This window comes from Oncorhynchus keta, chromosome 11, assembly GCF_023373465.1.
Source record: "Oncorhynchus keta strain PuntledgeMale-10-30-2019 chromosome 11, Oket_V2, whole genome shotgun sequence".
In the NCBI taxonomy this organism is placed as follows: Eukaryota; Metazoa; Chordata; class Actinopteri; order Salmoniformes; family Salmonidae; genus Oncorhynchus; species Oncorhynchus keta.
The window spans coordinates 5,389,796-5,407,761 of NC_068431.1; the positions used below are offsets into that span (position 1 = coordinate 5,389,796).

Sequence of the window (17,966 nt, forward strand, 5' to 3'; positions counted from 1 at the left end):
CCTGTAGCTCAGGCCCTGAAGCAAGGACATGCATATTATTGGTACCATTTGAAAGGAAGCACTTTGAAGTTTGTGGAAATGTGAAAGTAATGTGGGAGAATATAACACGTTAGATCTGGTAAAAGATAAATCCCCCCCAAAAAACGTTATTTGAAAAATAAATTAAAATTGTACCATCTTTGAAATGCAAGAGAAAGGCCATAATGTAATGTATTATTCCAGCCCAGGTGTAATTTAGATGTTGGCCACTAGATGGCAGCAGTGTATGTGCAACGTTTTAGACTGATCCAATGAACCATTGCATTTCTGTTCCAAATGTTGTATCAAGACTGCCCAAATGTGCCTAATATGTTTATTAATAACTTTTCATGTTCAAAACTGTGCACTCTCCTCAAACAATAGAATGGTATTCTTTCACTGTAATAGCTACTGTAAATTGGACAGTGCAGTTAGATTAACAAGAGTTTAAGCTTTCTGCCAATATCAGATATGTCTTGGGAAATTTTCTTGTTACTTACAACCTCATGCTAATCGCATTAGCATACGTTAGCTCAATCGTCCCCAAATAGGTTTTTAACAAAGGGGTGGAATACTTGTCTCAAGACATTTCACCTTTTCATTAATTTTTAAAAACATAATTCCACTTCGACATTATGGGTTATTGTGTGTAGCCCAGTGACACAATCTCAATTTAATCCATTCTAGATTCAGGCTGTAACACAACAAAATGTGGAAAAAGTCAAGGGGTGTGAATACTTTCTGAAGGCCATGCATGTCAGACAGTATAATTTGGAAATAGTCTTGTCATTTTAGTGTTTTATATATTAGCCAGTATAATAAAAACATTTTATTGCCATTTTGTGTAAAAAATAATAATTGTTGCTTACCTTAGTGATGTGCTAACATTAGCTAGATATGTATAACTAATCCAAGATACATCCTGTCATTTTCAATGGTAGCAAATTAACCATAGTGGGCAGAACAAGCAAGGAGGTGGGGAGAGCAAAGCAAGATTATATTGGCGCGTTCTAGAATGTATTTTGATATTTCCATAATGGAACTTCTACTCTGTTAAATGCCCTCGTGCAATAACTTAATTCGCCTTTACACTCCAAAACAATGCAAAAAAAATGTTTTTAACTTTAGCAAAGGTTAAAGTCTACAAAACTTAGTCCACTCTATTCGTAACAGATTATAGTTTATGGGAAGAGTACTGTTTTGAGATCAAATGTTTCATAGGCCAAAATCCACCGCGCTCAATCTTCTCCCACTGCCGGCCACTGGACTTCCTCTCATCACCATATTTGGTAGTGAGAGGAAAACGCCAAACGGATGCTTCAGATTTATACGTCCGGTGAAACATCTGACTCATTGTTCTGTGCCACTACTGTGGAAATGAGTTATTCTTGCGCAAGCGCACGTTTGCTATTTGATTGGCTGATGAGGAAGAATGAACAGAGTTGCTTAAACAGGCATTAGCTCCTCCTAGGCAACCTACAAGCCACAATGGGGTCTTATGGAACTATTTTGCTTAACCATACCTGTATGAAATATAGTTATAGTAGTCCCCAAAATGTATTCAAATGTTCATAGTTATGTATAATTGAACAAAAATATAAACGCAACAATTTCAACGATTTTGGTCGTTTTGTCAACAAGGCAGCAGGGCCCCCTAGCAGCAGGCGACCGTTGCCTGGAGCCGGACCTGCTGCCTTGTTGACAAAACGACCAGGAGGCACAGATTACTTTTTGAGTTGTGAAGGGGCACTCCTGCTCCTCCCTTCGCCCGAAGGCGTAACGGGCCTTCGCCCGGGGCCTCGTCACTCAGCATAATCGAATTCGCCCAATACTCCAACCCGGAAGTGAATTTACCTTGGTCCTCGGAAGAAGACATTTGAGTGAGAAATAAGTAACGCAGAAACATGATGGTTTGAAGCCGAAGGGCGTCTATAAATTGTAGTATTATTCATTGTGTTTTATCAAAATGTCCAAACTACAGCTGTTGAATGTGTTTATCACCGAGCGTTTAACAACAGCAGCAATAGAGATATTTGGTTCAGCAGAAAAGACATTAGCAGAGTACCAGGAGCGACTAACAACAGCGGCATTTGAGATATTTGTTGTGGTGGAAAAGACGATCGCAGAGGTTCAGGGAGAGAACGACCGTCTACGAGGGCTTCTTCTGGGTCATTTAGGTGCAGGTTTGTTACTGATTTAACCTTAAGGTTATTTAACATGTGTTTTCTGAATCACACTAGTTAGTGGCCAGCCCAATCTGTACCACTGCTATCATGTGCCCACTAGTGTCGCGTTATGACCTAACGTTTTGGAACAAACATGCCTCTGTGAGATAAAGAATAAGATAACTTAATGCAAATTAACGAGACCCAGGTATCAAGTATCAGAATGTGGGATATTTAGACAATATGTGTCGTTACATGTCGATAATGATAAAGAGCCGATGATGATAATGTAAGATTTCAGCCAAATAAGTTACATCGCGCTTTAATTTCAGTACATAATATTGTACGTCAGTGGTCACCAACCTTTTCTGAATAAAAAAAACGTAAGCCTGTGCAACATTAACCAATTAAAAACTGTTCTGTCGCAATGAGGTTAGTGCAGTAGGTTACAGGTCCAACATATTATCACTGCATATTTTTTTATTTATTTTTTTATTTTATTTCACCTTTATTTAACCAGGTAGGCTAGTTGAGAACAAGTTCTCATTTGCAACTGCGACCTGGCCAAGATAAAGCATAGCAGTGTGAACAGACAACACAGAGTTAGTTACACATGGAGTAAACAATTAGCAAGTCAATAACACAGTAGAAAAAAATGGGCAGTCTATATACAATGTGTGCAAAAGGCATGAGGAGGGAGGCGAATAATACAATTTTGCAGATTAACACTGGAGTGATAAATGATCAGATGGGCATGTACAGGTAGAGATATTGGTGTGCAAAAGAGCAGGAAAGTAAATAAATAAAAACAGTATAAAAACAGTATGGGAATGAGGTAGGTGAAAAAGGGTGAGCTATTTACCTATAGACTATGTACAGCTGCTATAATTGAATTGCCAATGTTGTTAATCTCAGACCATTTCGAAATTATATATTTTTTTAAATAAAAAAAAGCTAATGGATCATTTGTTTTATAACTTGTGATGCAGGGTTAGGGTTAGTGGACATAATAATTTGCTTTTTTTACTGGACTGATGGTCTACATCTGATGATCAATCTGAGGGAGGGGGGGGGGCAGCGGTGAGACTGCCTCATCGTCCCTCCACTCAGGAAAGGGGACAGTCTTTCAGCTGATGAAGTCGTTCTGTCTTATTTCTGTTATTTCTGCCTTACACACCAATTCATGTTGTTACTGCTATGACCAGAGAAAGCAAAAATGATTCCTTGATATTAATAAAAGACATGCCGCTAATAATAACAACGCAAGTTTATGGGAACACTTTGCTACTCATTCATTACAGCTGCAGTGCTGGTTGTAGTGCGAGTGAAAGTAGGGAGAAATGTGCATTTTATGGCTTGTTGACAGTGCGAAAGTGCTAGCTGGGCTAACAACAAATGTAGAATTACTGATGCTAGCTGGGCTAACAACAAATGTAGTATTACTGATGCTAGCTGGGCTAACAACATGTAGTGTTACTGATGCTAGCCGGGCTAATAACAAATGTAGTATTACTGATGCTAGCCGGGCTAACAACAAATGTAGTATTACTGATGCTAGCCGGGCTAATAACAAATGTAGTATTACTGATGCTAGCTGGGCTAATAACAAATGTAGTATTACTGATGCTAGCTGGGCTAACAACAAATGTAGAATTGCTGATGCTAGCTGGGCTAACAACAAATGTAGTATTACTGATGCTCGCTGGGCAAACAACAAATGTAGTATTACTGATGCTAGCTGGGCTAATAACAAATGTAGTATTACTGATGCTAGCTGGGCTAACAACAAATGTAGTATTACTGATGCTCGCTGGGCTAACAACAAATGTAGTATTACTGATGCTAGCTGGGCTAACAACAAATGTAGTATTACTGATGCTCGCTGGGCAAACAACAAATGTAGTATTACTGATGCTAGCTGGGCTAATAACAAATGTAGTATTACTGATGCTAGCTGGGCTAACAACAAATGTAGTATTACTGATGCTCGCTGGGCTAACAACAAATGTAGTATTACTGATGCTCGCTGGGCTAACAACAAATGTAGTATTACTGATGCTAGCTGGGCTAATAACAAATGTAGTATTACTGATGCTAGCTGGGCTAACAACAAATGTAGTATTACTGATGCTAGCTGGGCTAACAACAAATGTAGAATTACTGATGCTAGCTGGGCTAACAACAAATGTAGTATTACTGATGCTGGCTGGGCTAACAACAAATGTAGTATTACTGATGCTCGCTGGGCTAACAACAAATGTAGTATTACTGATGCTAGCTGGGCTAATAACAAATGTAGTATTACTGATGCTAGCTGGGCTAACAATTTGTTTTAGTATTACTGATGCTAGCTGGGCTAACAACAAATGTAGTATTACTGATGCTAGCTGGGCTAATAACAAATGTAGTATTACTGATGCTAGCTGGGCTAACAATTTGTTTTAGTATTACTGATGCTAGCTGGGCTAACAACAAATGTAGAATTACTGATGCTAGCTGGGCTAACAATTTGTTTTAGTATTACTGATGCTAGCTGGGCTAACAACAAATGTAGTATTACTGATGCTAGCTGGGCTAACAACAAATGTAGTATTACTGATGCTAGCTGGGCTAACAACAAATGTAGTATTACTGATGTTAGCTGGGCTAACAACAAATGTAGTATTACTGATGCGAGCTGGGCGAACAATTTGTTTTAGTATTACTGATGCTAGCTGGGCTAATAACAAAAGTAGTATTACTGATGCTAGCTGGGCTAATAACAAATGTAGCATTACTGATGCTCGCTGGGCTAACAACAAATTTTTTAGTATTACTGATGCTAGCTGGGCTAACAACAAATGTAGAATTGCTGATGCTAGCTGGGCTAACAACAAATGTAGAATTGCTGATGCTAGCTGGGCTAACAACAAATGTAGAATTGCTATTGCTAGCTGGGCTAACAACAAATGTAGTATTACTGATGCTCGCTGGGCTAACAACAAATGTAGTATTACTGATGCTAGCTGGGCTAATAACAAATGTAATATTACTGATGCTAGCTGGGCTAACAACAAATGTAGTATTACTGATGCTAGCTGGGCTAACAACAAATGTAGTATTACTGATGCTAGCTGGGCTAACAACAAATGTAGTATTACTGATGCTCGCTGGGCTAACAACAAATGTAGTATTACTGATGCTAGCTGGGCAAATAACAAATGTAGTATTACTGATGCTGGCTGGGCTAACAACAAATGTAGTATTACTGATGCTAGCTGGGCTAACAACAAATGTAGAATTACTGATGCTAGCTGGGCTAACAACAAATGTAGTTGACAACTTGTCGACAGGTGCAGGTGTAGTACTGCTGGTAGTAGCAGTAGAGCTGGTATGTGTCTCTAATGGACGCGGTTCTTACTTCTTTTTTTTTTACCAGTTATCCATTTTCGAGCAAACAGAAAGAGCAGCAGCTACATTAGTGGAATTCCCGTGAGAGAGTAACGGTTAATGTGATTGGATGTTAATTATTTGACTAGACTACCTGTATTTTGCATGGTGTTGTCATTTTGCTGAACACTAGATGGTTACATTTTTGGCAGTGAAACAAGGCAGTGAAAAAACCTCACCCAAATGTATTGCCCCGTTGGAAAATATAAATGGACTGTTTGAAAATGTGAAAAAAAATTTAAAAAAATAAATGCAGATGTTGTTCTGAGTATCACCACTAGGGGGCAATGCAGTTCAATATTCCGCAATCCTGGTTAACTACCAGTAGTTACCACAGTCACAAAGTCATAAATCCTGTTTATTTCTAAAATGTGATTTTAAACCTAATCGTACTGATAACATTATGCCTAAATTAAGTTCAAAAATATCATTTTTGTTTTTATGAAATAGCTTTTTTTGACTGTGGCAGTGGTAACTAGTGGAAACCCTACCAGATGGCTCCCACCCACTCAGCAACGATGGTATTAATGCTGTTTTAGGTTCTCTGTTATGTTCTTCTCCTCCATGTTTTCAGTGCATACTTCATGTCCCACTTCTTATCAATGTGATGGCTCGTTGCAGTGATGTGTGACACAATGTTCATAGACATCCAACAATCTGTTGTTAACGCCACGTTATGGTGTTTGAGAGCTCGCGCTTTGTACTTGCAGCGGAATCATTTTCTCCATCAGGGCTGTCTTGGTTTTTCGACATGGCATCTTGTTGTCTGGTTCTAGATATACCATTAGGGTATTGAAGCCTCCATTCTCTACCATCCATCCTTCATCCTCTACCATCCTTCATCCTCTACCATCCTTCATCCTCTACCATCCTTCCTCTACCATCCATCCTTCATCCTCTACCATCCTTCATCCTCTACCATCCTTCATCCTCTACCATCCATCCTCTACCATCCATCCTTCATCCTCTACCATCCTTCATCCTCTACCATCCTTCATCCTCTACCATCCTTCATCCTCTACCATCCTTCATCCTCTACCATCCTCCATCCTCTACCATCCATCCTCTACCATCCATCCTCTACCATCCATCCTCTACCATCCATCCTTCATCCTCTACCATCCTTCATCCTCTACCATCCATCATCCTCTACCATCCATCCTTCATCCTCTACCATCCATCCTTCATCCTCTACCATCCTTCATCCTCTACCATCCTTCATCCTCTACCATCCATCCTTCATCCTCTACCATCCATCCTCTACCATCCATCCTCTACCATCCATCCTCTACCATCCATCCTTCATCCTCTACCATCCATCCTTCATCCTCTACCATCCTTCATCCTCTACCATCCTTCATCCTCTACCATCCATTCTTCATCCTCTACCATCCTTCAGACAAGCCTCCATCACAACTGTTCATTTGCACAATTTCTCTCATTCAGTGTTGCTTGTAAATGTCCAAACTCACTGAAAATGCCATTCAGTACCTACTAGCTATGGTTGTATAACTTTGAGCCTGATTTTCCTGTCTTTGCAATTAGTTTATATTTGTTTTCGCATGTTAGCATGGTGGCTAGGAAAAACTCCCTAGAAAGGCCAAAACCACGGAAGAAACCTAGAGAGGAACCAGGCTATGAGGGGTGGCCAGTCCTCTTCTGGCTGTGCCGGGTGGAGATTATAACAGAACATGGCCAAGATGTTCATGGATGACCAGCAGGGTCAAATAATAATAATCACAGTGGTTGTAGAGGGTGCAACAGATCGGCACCTCAGGAGTACATGTCAGTTGGCTTTTCATAGCCGATCATTAAGAGTTGGAGACAGCAGGTGCGGTGTTATATATATGGGAGAGAGAGAGAGCTCTACTGGTACTACTGCTACTACTTAAATTCACACAGTTCACCAGATATAACAGACTGACACAAACTATTGCAGCATAAATACTGGAGGCTGTGACAGGAGGGGTCGGGAGACACTGTGGCCCCATCCGACGATACCCCCGGACAGGGTCAAACAGGCAGGGTGTAACCCCACCCACTTTGCCAAAGCACAGCCCCCACACCACTAGATGGATATCTTCAACCACCAACCTACTACCCTGAGATAAGGCAGAGTGTAGCCCACAAAGATCTTCCTGTCCGGGTTTGGGTTCGTGCCGTGGGGGAGATCACGTCAGTGACTCAATCCACTCAAGTGACGCACACCTCCTAGGGCCCTGCATGTAAGGGCACCAGTAAGCAAGTGACTCAGCCCCTGTAATATGGTTAGAGGCAGAGAATCCCAGTGGAGAGAGGGGAACCGGCCAGGCAGAGACGGCAAGGGCGGTTCGTCTCTCCAATCATAGGACCTACTGAAGAGATGAGAATTAAAGGTTGAGACCGAGTTTGCGTCTCTCACATGGGTAGGCAGACCATTCCATAAAAATGTAGCTCTATAGGAGAAAGCCCTGCCTCCAGCTGTTTGCTTAGAAATCCTAGGGACAATTAGGAGGCCTGCGTCTTGTGACCGTAGCGTACGTGTAGGTATGTACGGCAGGACCAAATCAGAGAGATAGGTAGGAGCAAGCCCATGTAATGCTTTGTAGGTTAGCAGTAAAACCTTGAAATCAGCCCTTGCCTTGACAGGAAGCCAGTGTAGAGAGACTAGCACTGGAGTAATATGATCACATTTTTTAGTTCTAGTCAAGATTCTAGCAGCCGTGTTTAGCACTAACTGAAGTTTATTTAGTGCTTTATCCGGGTAGCCGAAAAGTAGAGCATTGCAGTCGTCTAATCTAGAAGTGACAAAAGCATGGATGAATTTTTCTCCATTTTTGGACTGAAATGTTCTGATTTTTGCAATGTTACGAAGATTGGGGGAAAAAAGCTGTCCTTGAAATATTCTTGAGAGGTCAGGGTCCAGAGTAACGCTGAGGTCCTTCAGTTTTATTTGAGACGACTGAACAACCAAAGATGAATTGTCAGATCCAACAGAAGACCTCTTTGTTTCTTGGGACCTAGAACTAGCAGAGTTTTAAAAGTAAAAAATTTGCCGCCATCCACTTCCTTATGTCTGAAACACATGCTTCCAGGGAGGGCAATTTTGGGGCTTCACCATGTTTCATCGAAATGTACAGCTGTGTGTCGTCCGCATAGCAGTGATTGTTAACATTATGTTTCCGAATGACATCACCAATAGGTAAAATATATAGTGAAAACAATAGTGGTCCTAAAACAGAACCTTGAGGAACACCGAAATGTACCGTTGATTTGTCAGAGTACAAACCATCCACAGAGACAAACTGATATCTTTCCCATGGATAAGATCTAAAACAGGAATTTGTGTGTTTAGACAAAAGAATGTGCTGATCAATGGTATCAAAAGCAGCACTAAAGGTATAGGACCACGAGTGGGGAGGCAGCGTAGCCTAGTTAGAGCGTTGGACTAGTAACCGGAAGGTTGCGAGTTCAAACCCCCGAGCTGACAAGGTACAAATCTGTCGTTCTGCCCCTGAACAGGCAGTTATCACACAGTTATCACACTGTTCCCAGGCCGTCATTGAAAATAAGAATATGTTCTAAACTGACTTGCCTGGTTAAATAAAGGTAAAATTAAAAATAGGACCACGAGGACAGATGCAGAGCACCTTAACGAGTGCAGTCTCAGTGCTATGATGGGGTCCAAAACCAGACTGAAGTGTTTAGTATACATTGTTTATCTTCAGGAAGGTAGTGAGTTGCTCTGCAACAGCTTTTTCTAAACATTTATAGCCAGGGGTAGGACATTTTGTCTTATGCAGAATTATGGGATATTAGAATCCTCTAGACCTGAATGCAGTTGGTTAAGAACTTCCTCTTATGTTATATTGTAAATATGAAGTAGCAAAATGGGGCTAGTAAATCACCTGCTGCAGTTATGTTGCATTAGTTCAGAGAATTCTGAATAGACTTCAATGTGAATATTTGTAATTGTTTCTTGGGTGCTAGCTACTTATTTCCTTTCCTCTCTCTACAGATCCCCAGCAGCTAAATCTCCCTGAAGAGGAGGTTTCCCCTAAGCAGCAGCAGCATTGTGAGCAGGAGTGGAGCCCCAGTCCAGGGAAGGAGGACCCAGAGCCCACACAGATTACAGAGGAACAGAAGGAACTCAGGACCAGTCAGGAGGAAGAGCAGCTTCAAAGACTTAGGTCTGCTACTACAGAGGTTGTACAATTGATATTTATTCCTCCCTGTGTGGAAAGTGACTGTGACCAGGACAGCAAGACGGACTCTCTACCCTCCAACACAACTGAACAGACCCAATCAGCATTGGATGACGAGGACTACAGAGCATCACAACTATCCAGTCACTCTCAACTCCTCTCTGCATTAAATCCACACTGTTCTGCAGCTCTGAGTGAAATCATTGTAAGTATTGATGAAGACGAGGGTGAAGAACTACCGTCATGGTCAAAGAGAACACGGGAAAAGAAGAAACCAATCTCTCAAGTCTGCACTGAGGCCAAGACAACCAGTGAGCTGAAAGCACCTTTAAAGCCTCACACAAACAGGAGACCATGCAAGTGTCATGTGTGCAGTAAATGCTTTAAGACACCAGGCCCTTTAAAGGTACATTGGAGAATTCACACAGGGGAGAAATCACACCGCTGTCCTTTTTGTTGTCAACGATTTAAGTCATTAAACGTTCTACAACTACACCAGAAAGTTCACACTGGGGAGAAAGATAGACCACAGCAATGTCCTGTGTGCTGTAAGTCCTTTCATAGCACAGCTTCTTTAAAATATCATCAGCGAATTCACACAGGGGAGAAATCATTTAAGTGCCAAAAAGGTGGCAGATCAGTTAGATGCAAGTGCTACGTCAACAAGCATATGAGGACTACCCGCCCAGGTGCAAAGACATACAGCTGTCCTGTGTGCAGTAAAAGCAGTCTAAAGGAACACCAGATGCTTCATAGTGAGAAACCCAATCAGTCTTCTGTGTGCAGTACAGACTTTATTAACTCCTTACCCAATTATAAAGTACATCAGAGCACTCACACAGGAGAGAAATCATTTAAGTGTCCCGTGTGCATTAAAAGCTTCGCAAGTGCAAGTCTTTTAAAAATACACCAGATATATCACACAGGGGAGAAATCGCACAAGTGCAAAGAATGCGACAAATGCTTCTACCGCAAGGGGCATCTGGTCAGGCATATGATGACTCACACAGGGGAGAAATTCTATAAGTGCTCTGTATGTGAAAAACGCTTTATATCATTGTCTGCTCTAAAAAAACACTGTGAAATCGAAGAGGACCCTTGTCGTCATGAAGTTTGTGGCAAAAGCCGCATGTGGAAGGGAAGCTTGACGGAACACTTAAATACGCACACAGGGAAGAAATCATCTAAGCGCCTTGTATATGAAAAAGGCCTCGCATCATCAAGTGTTCTAAAACGCGACCAGCTGGACCACTGCGGAGGGAAACCAGAAGAGAATCAATCCGAGAGAGAGTCGTATCTCTGCAGCGACTGTGGCAAAAGCTTCCGAACCATCAGTTACCTGAGAGTGCATATGAAAACGCACAGAGAGAGAGAGCTGCATAAATGTCCTGTATGTGGAAAGTGCTTCACGTCATCGCCTTATTTCAAACTCCACCAGCGAATCCACACCGGAGAGAAACAACATCGGTGCAGCGTTTGCAGCAAAAGCTTCACTCTGAGGGGACACCTGACGGAACACGTGAGGACTCACACAGGGGAGAAACCATTTAAGTGTCCGGTATGTGGGAAAAGTTTTACATCTTCAAGTGTTCTAAAACGTCACCAGCAGAATCACTGTGGAAAAACTGCAAAAGAAAAGCAATCTGAGGAAACGTCGTATCTCTGCAGCGACTGTGGCAAAAGTTTCAGAACAATGAGTTACCTGAGAGTGCATATGAAGACTCACAGAGAGAGAGAGGTGCATAAATGTCCTGTATGTGGAAAAGGCTTCAGGTGGGGCTCTTCGCTAAAAATCCATCAGAGAATTCACACAGGAGAGAAACCTTTTCTGTGCACGGTTTGTAGCAAAAGCTTCACTTGGAAGGGAACCCTAATAGAACACATGAAGAATCACACAGGGGAGAAATCACATCAGTGCCACGTCTGCAGCAAAAGGTTTGTTTATAGCAGAAGCCTGTCTCGTCACATGATGTCTCACACAGGGGAGAAACCTTTTAAGTGTCCCGTATGTGGAATATGCTGTACAACATCAAGTCTTCTGAAATGCCACCAGCGAATTCACACCGGTGTGAAACCATATCTATGTAACGTTTGTAGCAAAGAATTCACTTGGAAGGGAGGTCTGACACAACATATGAAAAGTCACACAGGGGAGAGACCATATAAGTGCCCTGTGTGTGAAAAGGGCTTTATAACGTCGGGCGATCTGACACGCCACACGCGTGTTCACACCGGAGAGAAACCATTTCGCTGCAATGATTGTAACAAATGCTTTAGTCAGATCAGTTCCCTTAAATCACACATGAAGAATATTCACTAGAGAGAGAGAGAGAGAGAGAGAGAGAGAACACATAACAGTATAAAATGTGTCAGTCCCAAGGATGAAAGGTCCATTCTAATTGATACCGGTAAGGTCACAATATATCATGGTTGAAAGGAATGACTGAACTTGTAGAACATTGTCTATAGCCTACACTGAGTGTACAAAACATTAAGAACACCTTCCTCATTGAGTTGCACCCCCTTTTTTCCCCCCTCAGAACGAGCCTCAATTCATCGGTGCATTATTATCGGTTATTATGTAGTTCTACGGTCTGTACAGGTCCATGAGTGAGTAGTAGGTCTGTACAGGTCCAGGAGTGAGTAGTAGGTCTGTACAGGAGTGAGTAGTAGGTCTGTACAGGTCCAGGAGTGAGTAGTAGGTCTGTACAGGTCCAGGAGTGAGTAGTAGGTCTGTACAGGTCCAGGAGTGAGTAGTAGGTCTGTACAGGAGTGAGTAGTAGGTCTGTACAGGAGTGAGTAGTAGGTCTGTACAGGAGTGAGTAGTAGGTCTGTACAGGAGTGAGTAGTAGGTCTGTACAGGAGTGAGTAGTAGGTCTGTACAGGAGTGAGTAGTAGGTCTGTACAGGTCCAGGAGTGAGTAGTAGGTCTGTACAGGTCCAGGAGTGAGTAGTAGGTCTGTACAGGAGTGAGTAGTAGGTCTGCACAGGTCCAGGAGTGAGTAGTAGGTCTGTACAGGAGTGAGTAGTAGGTCTGTACAGGTCCATGAGTGAGTAGTAGGTCTGTACAGGTCCATGAGTGAGTAGTAGGTCTGTACAGGTCCAGGAGTGAGTAGTAGGTCTGTACAGGTCCAGGAGTGAGTAGTAGGTCTGTACAGGTCCAGGAGTGAGTAGTAGGTCTGTACAGGTCCAGGAGTGAGTAGTAGGTCTGCACAGGTCCAGGAGTGAGTAGTAGGTCTGCACAGGAGTGAGTAGTAGGTCTGCACAGGTCCAGGAGTGAGTAGTAGGTCTGCACAGGAGTGAGTAGTAGGTCTGTACAGGAGTGAGTAGTAGGTCTGTACAGGAGTGAGTAGTAGGTCTGTACAGGAGTGAGTAGTAGGTCTGTACAGGAGTGAGTAGTAGGTCTGTACAGGAGTGAGTAGTAGGTCTGTACAGGAGTGAGTAGTAGGTCTGTACAGGAGTGAGTAGTAGGTCTGTACAGGAGTGAGTAGTAGGTCTGTACAGGAGTGAGTAGTAGGTCTGTACAGGAGTGAGTAGTAGGTCTGTACAGGTCCAGAGTGAGTAGTAGGTCTGTACAGGAGTGAGTAGTAGGTCTGTACAGGAGTGAGTAGTAGGTCTGTACAGGAGTGAGTAGTAGGTCTGTACAGGAGTGAGTAGTAGGTCTGTACAGGAGTGAGTAGTAGGTCTGTACAGGTCCAGGAGTGAGTAGTAGGTCTGTACAGGTCCAGGAGTGAGTAGTAGGTCTGTACAGGTCCAGGAGTGAGTAGTAGGTCTGTACAGGTCCAGGAGTGAGTAGGTCTGTACAGGAGTGAGTAGTAGGTCTGTACAGGTCCAGGAGTGAGTAGTAGGTCTGTACAGGAGTGAGTAGTAGGTCTGTACAGGTCCAGGAGTGAGTAGTAGGTCTGTACAGGTCCAGGAGTGAGTAGTAGGTCTGTACAGGTCCAGGAGTGAGTAGTAGGTCTGTACAGGTCCAGGAGTGAGTAGTAGGTCTGTACAGGTCCAGGAGTGAGTAGTAGGTCTGTACAGGTCCAGGAGTGAGTAGTAGGTCTGCACAGGTCCAGGAGTGAGTAGTAGGTCTGCACAGGAGTGAGTAGTAGGTCTGCACAGGTCCAGGAGTGAGTAGTAGGTCTGCACAGGAGTGAGTAGTAGGTCTGTACAGGAGTGAGTAGTAGGTCTGTACAGGAGTGAGTAGTAGGTCTGTACAGGAGTGAGTAGTAGGTCTGTACAGGAGTGAGTAGTAGGTCTGTACAGGAGTGAGTAGTAGGTCTGTACAGGAGTGAGTAGTAGGTCTGTACAGGAGTGAGTAGTAGGTCTGTACAGGAGTGAGTAGTAGGTCTGTACAGGAGTGAGTAGTAGGTCTGTACAGGAGTGAGTAGTAGGTCTGTACAGGAGTGAGTAGTAGGTCTGTACAGGAGTGAGTAGTAGGTCTGTACAGGAGTGAGTAGTAGGTCTGTACAGGAGTGAGTAGTAGGTCTGTACAGGTCCAGGAGTGAGTAGTAGGTCTGTACAGGTCCAGGAGTGAGTAGTAGGTCTGTACAGGTCCAGGAGTGAGTAGTAGGTCTGTACAGGTCCAGGAGTGAGTAGTAGGTCTGTACAGGTCCAGGAGTGAGTAGTAGGTCTGTACAGGTCCAGGAGTGAGTAGTAGGTCTGTACAGGTCCAGGAGTGAGTAGTAGGTCTGCACAGGTCCAGGAGTGAGTAGTAGGTCTGCACAGGAGTGAGTAGTAGGTCTGCACAGGTCCAGGAGTGAGTAGTAGGTCTGCACAGGAGTGAGTAGTAGGTCTGTACAGGAGTGAGTAGTAGGTCTGTACAGGAGTGAGTAGTAGGTCTGTACAGGAGTGAGTAGTAGGTCTGTACAGGAGTGAGTAGTAGGTCTGTACAGGAGTGAGTAGTAGGTCTGTACAGGAGTGAGTAGTAGGTCTGTACAGGAGTGAGTAGTAGGTCTGTACAGGAGTGAGTAGTAGGTCTGTACAGGAGTGAGTAGTAGGTCTGTACAGGAGTGAGTAGTAGGTCTGTACAGGAGTGAGTAGTAGGTCTGTACAGGAGTGAGTAGTAGGTCTGTACAGGAGTGAGTAGTAGGTCTGTACAGGAGTGAGTAGTAGGTCTGTACAGGAGTGAGTAGTAGGTCTGTACAGGTCCAGGAGTGAGTAGTAGGTCTGTACAGGTCCAGGAGTGAGTAGTAGGTCTGTACAGGTCCAGGAGTGAGTAGTAGGTCTGTACAGGTCCAGGAGTGAGTAGTAGGTCTGTACAGGTCCAGGAGTGAGTAGTAGGTCTGTACAGGTCCAGGAGTGAGTAGTAGGTCTGTACAGGTCCAGGAGTGAGTAGTAGGTCTGTACAGGTCCAGGAGTGAGTAGTAGGTCTGCACAGGTCCAGGAGTGAGTAGTAGGTCTGTACAGGTCCAGGAGTGAGTAGTAGGTCTGCACAGGTCCAGGAGTGAGTAGTAGGTCTGCACAGGAGTGAGTAGTAGGTCTGCACAGGAGTGAGTAGTAGGTCTGTACAGGAGTGAGTAGTAGGTCTGTACAGGAGTGAGTAGTAGGTCTGTCCAGGAGTGAGTAGTAGGTCTGTACAGGTCCAGGAGTGAGTAGTAGGTCTGTACAGGTCCAGGAGTGAGTAGTAGGTCTGTACAGGTCCAGGAGTGAGTAGTAGGTCTGCACAGGTCCAGGAGTGAGTAGTAGGTCTGTACAGGTCCAGGAGTGAGTAGTAGGTCTGTACAGGTCCAGGAGTGAGTAGTAGGTCTGTACAGGTCCAGGAGTGAGTAGTAGGTCTGTACAGGTCCAGGAGTGAGTAGTAGGTCTGTACAGGTCCAGGAGTGAGTAGTAGGTCTGTACAGGTCCAGGAGTGAGTAGTAGGTCTGTACAGGTCCATGAGTGAGTAGTAGGTCTGTACAGGTCCAGGAGTGAGTAGTAGGTCTGTACAGGTCCAGGAGTGAGTAGTAGGTCTGTACAGGTCCAGGAGTGAGTAGTAGGTCTGTACAGGTCCAGGAGTGAGTAGTAGGTCTGTACAGGTCCAGGAGTGAGTAGTAGGTCTGTACAGGAGTGAGTAGTAGGTCTGTACAGGAGTGAGTAGTAGGTCTGTACAGGAGTGAGTAGTAGGTCTGTACAGGAGTGAGTAGTAGGTCTGTACAGGAGTGAGTAGTAGGTCTGTACAGGTCCATGAGTGAGTAGTAGGTCTGTACAGGTCCAGGAGTGAGTAGTAGGTCTGTACAGGTCTATGAGTGAGTAGTAGGTCTGCACAGCTCTATGAGTGAGTAGTAGGTCTGCACAGGTCCAGGAGTGAGTAGTAGGTCTGCACAGGTCCAGGAGTGAGTAGTAGGTCTGCACAGGTCCAGGAGTGAGTAGTAGGTCTGTACAGGAGTGAGTAGTAGGTCTGTACAGGAGTGAGTAGTAGGTCTGTCCAGGAGTGAGTAGTAGGTCTGTACAGGTCCAGGAGTGAGTAGTAGGTCTGCACAGGTCCAGGAGTGAGTAGTAGGTCTGCACAGGTCCAGGAGTGAGTAGTAGGTCTGTACAGGTCCAGGAGTGAGTAGTAGGTCTGCACAGGTCCAGGAGTGAGTAGTAGGTCTGTACAGGTCCAGGAGTGAGTAGTAGGTCTGCACAGGTCCAGGAGTGAGTAGTAGGTCTGTACAGGTCCAGGAGTGAGTAGTAGGTCTGCACAGGTCCAGGAGGAGTAGTAGGTCTGTACAGGTCTATGAGTGAGTAGTAGGTCTGCACAGGTCCAGGAGTGAGTAGTAGGTCTGTACAGGTCCAGGAGTGAGTAGTAGGTCTGTACAGGTCCAGGAGTGAGTAGTAGGTCTGTACAGGTCCAGGAGTGAGTAGTAGGTCTGTACAGGAGTGAGTAGTAGGTCTGTACAGGAGTGAGTAGTAGGTCTGTACAGGGAGTGAGTAGTAGGTCTGTACAGGAGTGAGTAGTAGGTCTGTACAGGAGTGAAGTAGGTCTGTACAGGTCCATGAGTGAGTAGTAGGTCTGTACAGGTCCAGGAGTGAGTAGTAGGTCTGTACAGGTCCAGGAGTGAGTAGTAGGTCTGTACAGGTCCAGGAGTGAGTAGTATGTCTGTACAGGTCCAGGAGTGAGTAGTAGGTCTGTACAGGTCCAGGAGTGAGTACTCGTAACACAAAGCAAGTTATTATGTAGGTCTGTGGTTTCTCCACCTTTGTTGGCGTAGATAAAGTCTATAAAAGGTAGATGTACGGTCTCACCCAAACCCATTCTTTCTCTCTCTGCTTTTAAAAAATATGATTAACGGAACTGTCTACAGCTTTTAAGTGTCCCACTAGGGCATTTCAGACAACCTTTTTTAACTGAAGAATGTATTTCTTTTTTTTTTTTCGATTGTGTTTTGCTTTTCATTTATTGTTGTGTATAATGTTTAGTTTAATGTGTATATTGTATTTTGATGTGCATTGACTCACTGTCAAAATAAAGGTGAAATAAAAATAGCTTGGAGGTTTGGTGGAGATTGCAGACAGAATAGGGTGACGTGGGAGATTTTTTTTATTTTTTAAACTTAGATTTTAATGACCATGTTTGATCACAACCAAGAAGTACGCAGCGAGTCCGATTGCGAGTGACGATGTTGATTTTATTCAACGCTTTAGCCTTACGGCTGCTTTCGTCATGCCACATTCACACGCAGAATTATGAAACTAACATTCTGGACTTGCTAACTGGTTGGAACGCGGCATGTGTAGAACTACAGTTAACAGGTACTACAGGAACTACAGTTAACAGGTACTACAGGAACTACAGTTAACAGGTACTACAGGAACTACAGTTAACAGGTACTACAGGAACTACAGTTAACAGGTACTACAGGAACTACAGTTAACAGGTACTACAGGAACTACAGTTAACAGGTAGGACATTTCCAGAGACCGACTAACCACGTGAACATTGCATTAGTTTTAGCAGACGCACCTCTGGGAATAGTGTTTCAGCAAGGAATGGGGGGTTTGATTCATTTCAATGGGTCACTAATGAGGGGGGGTTCAATTCATTTCAATGGGTCACTAATGAGGGGGGTTCGATTCATTTCAATGGGTCACTGAGGGGGGTTTGATTCATTTCAATGGGTCACTAATGAGGGGGGGTTCGATTCATTTCAATGGGTCACCAATGAGGGGGGGTTCGATTAATTTCAATGGGTCACCAATGAGGGGGGGTTCGTTTCATTTCAATG

General features: G+C 43.8%; 1 protein-coding gene across 36 annotated transcripts; it reads left to right on the forward strand.

The window, feature by feature from the left end:
• Positions 1-1,754: 1,754 nt before the first annotated feature.
• On the forward strand, positions 1,755-17,226 carry LOC118379108 (zinc finger protein 11-like). Of its 36 annotated transcripts, XM_052529254.1 has the most exons (12): positions 1,755-2,201; positions 9,610-13,030; positions 13,615-13,782; positions 14,267-14,411; positions 14,919-15,218; positions 15,392-15,449; positions 15,740-15,816; positions 15,886-16,018; positions 16,077-16,134; positions 16,204-16,435; positions 16,493-16,654; positions 16,752-17,226. In XM_052529254.1, exons 1-2 carry the CDS (start codon positions 1,985-1,987, stop codon positions 12,114-12,116), a joined length of 2,724 nt encoding a protein of 907 aa, XP_052385214.1. In that variant the 5' UTR covers positions 1,755-1,984; the 3' UTR covers positions 12,117-13,030; positions 13,615-13,782; positions 14,267-14,411; positions 14,919-15,218; positions 15,392-15,449; positions 15,740-15,816; positions 15,886-16,018; positions 16,077-16,134; positions 16,204-16,435; positions 16,493-16,654; positions 16,752-17,226. The 36 variants fall into 36 exon arrangements, with proteins under 36 accessions (XP_052385214.1, XP_052385223.1, XP_052385202.1 ...); XM_052529263.1 differs by lacking the exon at positions 14,919-15,218 and having other exon boundaries at positions 14,267-14,479; XM_052529242.1 differs by lacking the exon at positions 15,740-15,816 and having other exon boundaries at positions 15,363-15,497; positions 15,932-16,018.
• The last annotated feature ends 740 nt before the right edge of the window (positions 17,227-17,966 follow it).

Coding starts and splice junctions, on each gene's coding strand:
- LOC118379108 (XM_052529263.1), top strand. CDS start 1,985: ATGTCCAAACTACAGCTGTTGAATGTGTTTATCACCGAGCGTTTAACA. Junction 2,202..9,609: donor TCTGGGTCATTTAGGTGCAG/GTTTGTTACTGA, acceptor CTCTCTCTACAG/ATCCCCAGCAGCTAAATCTC.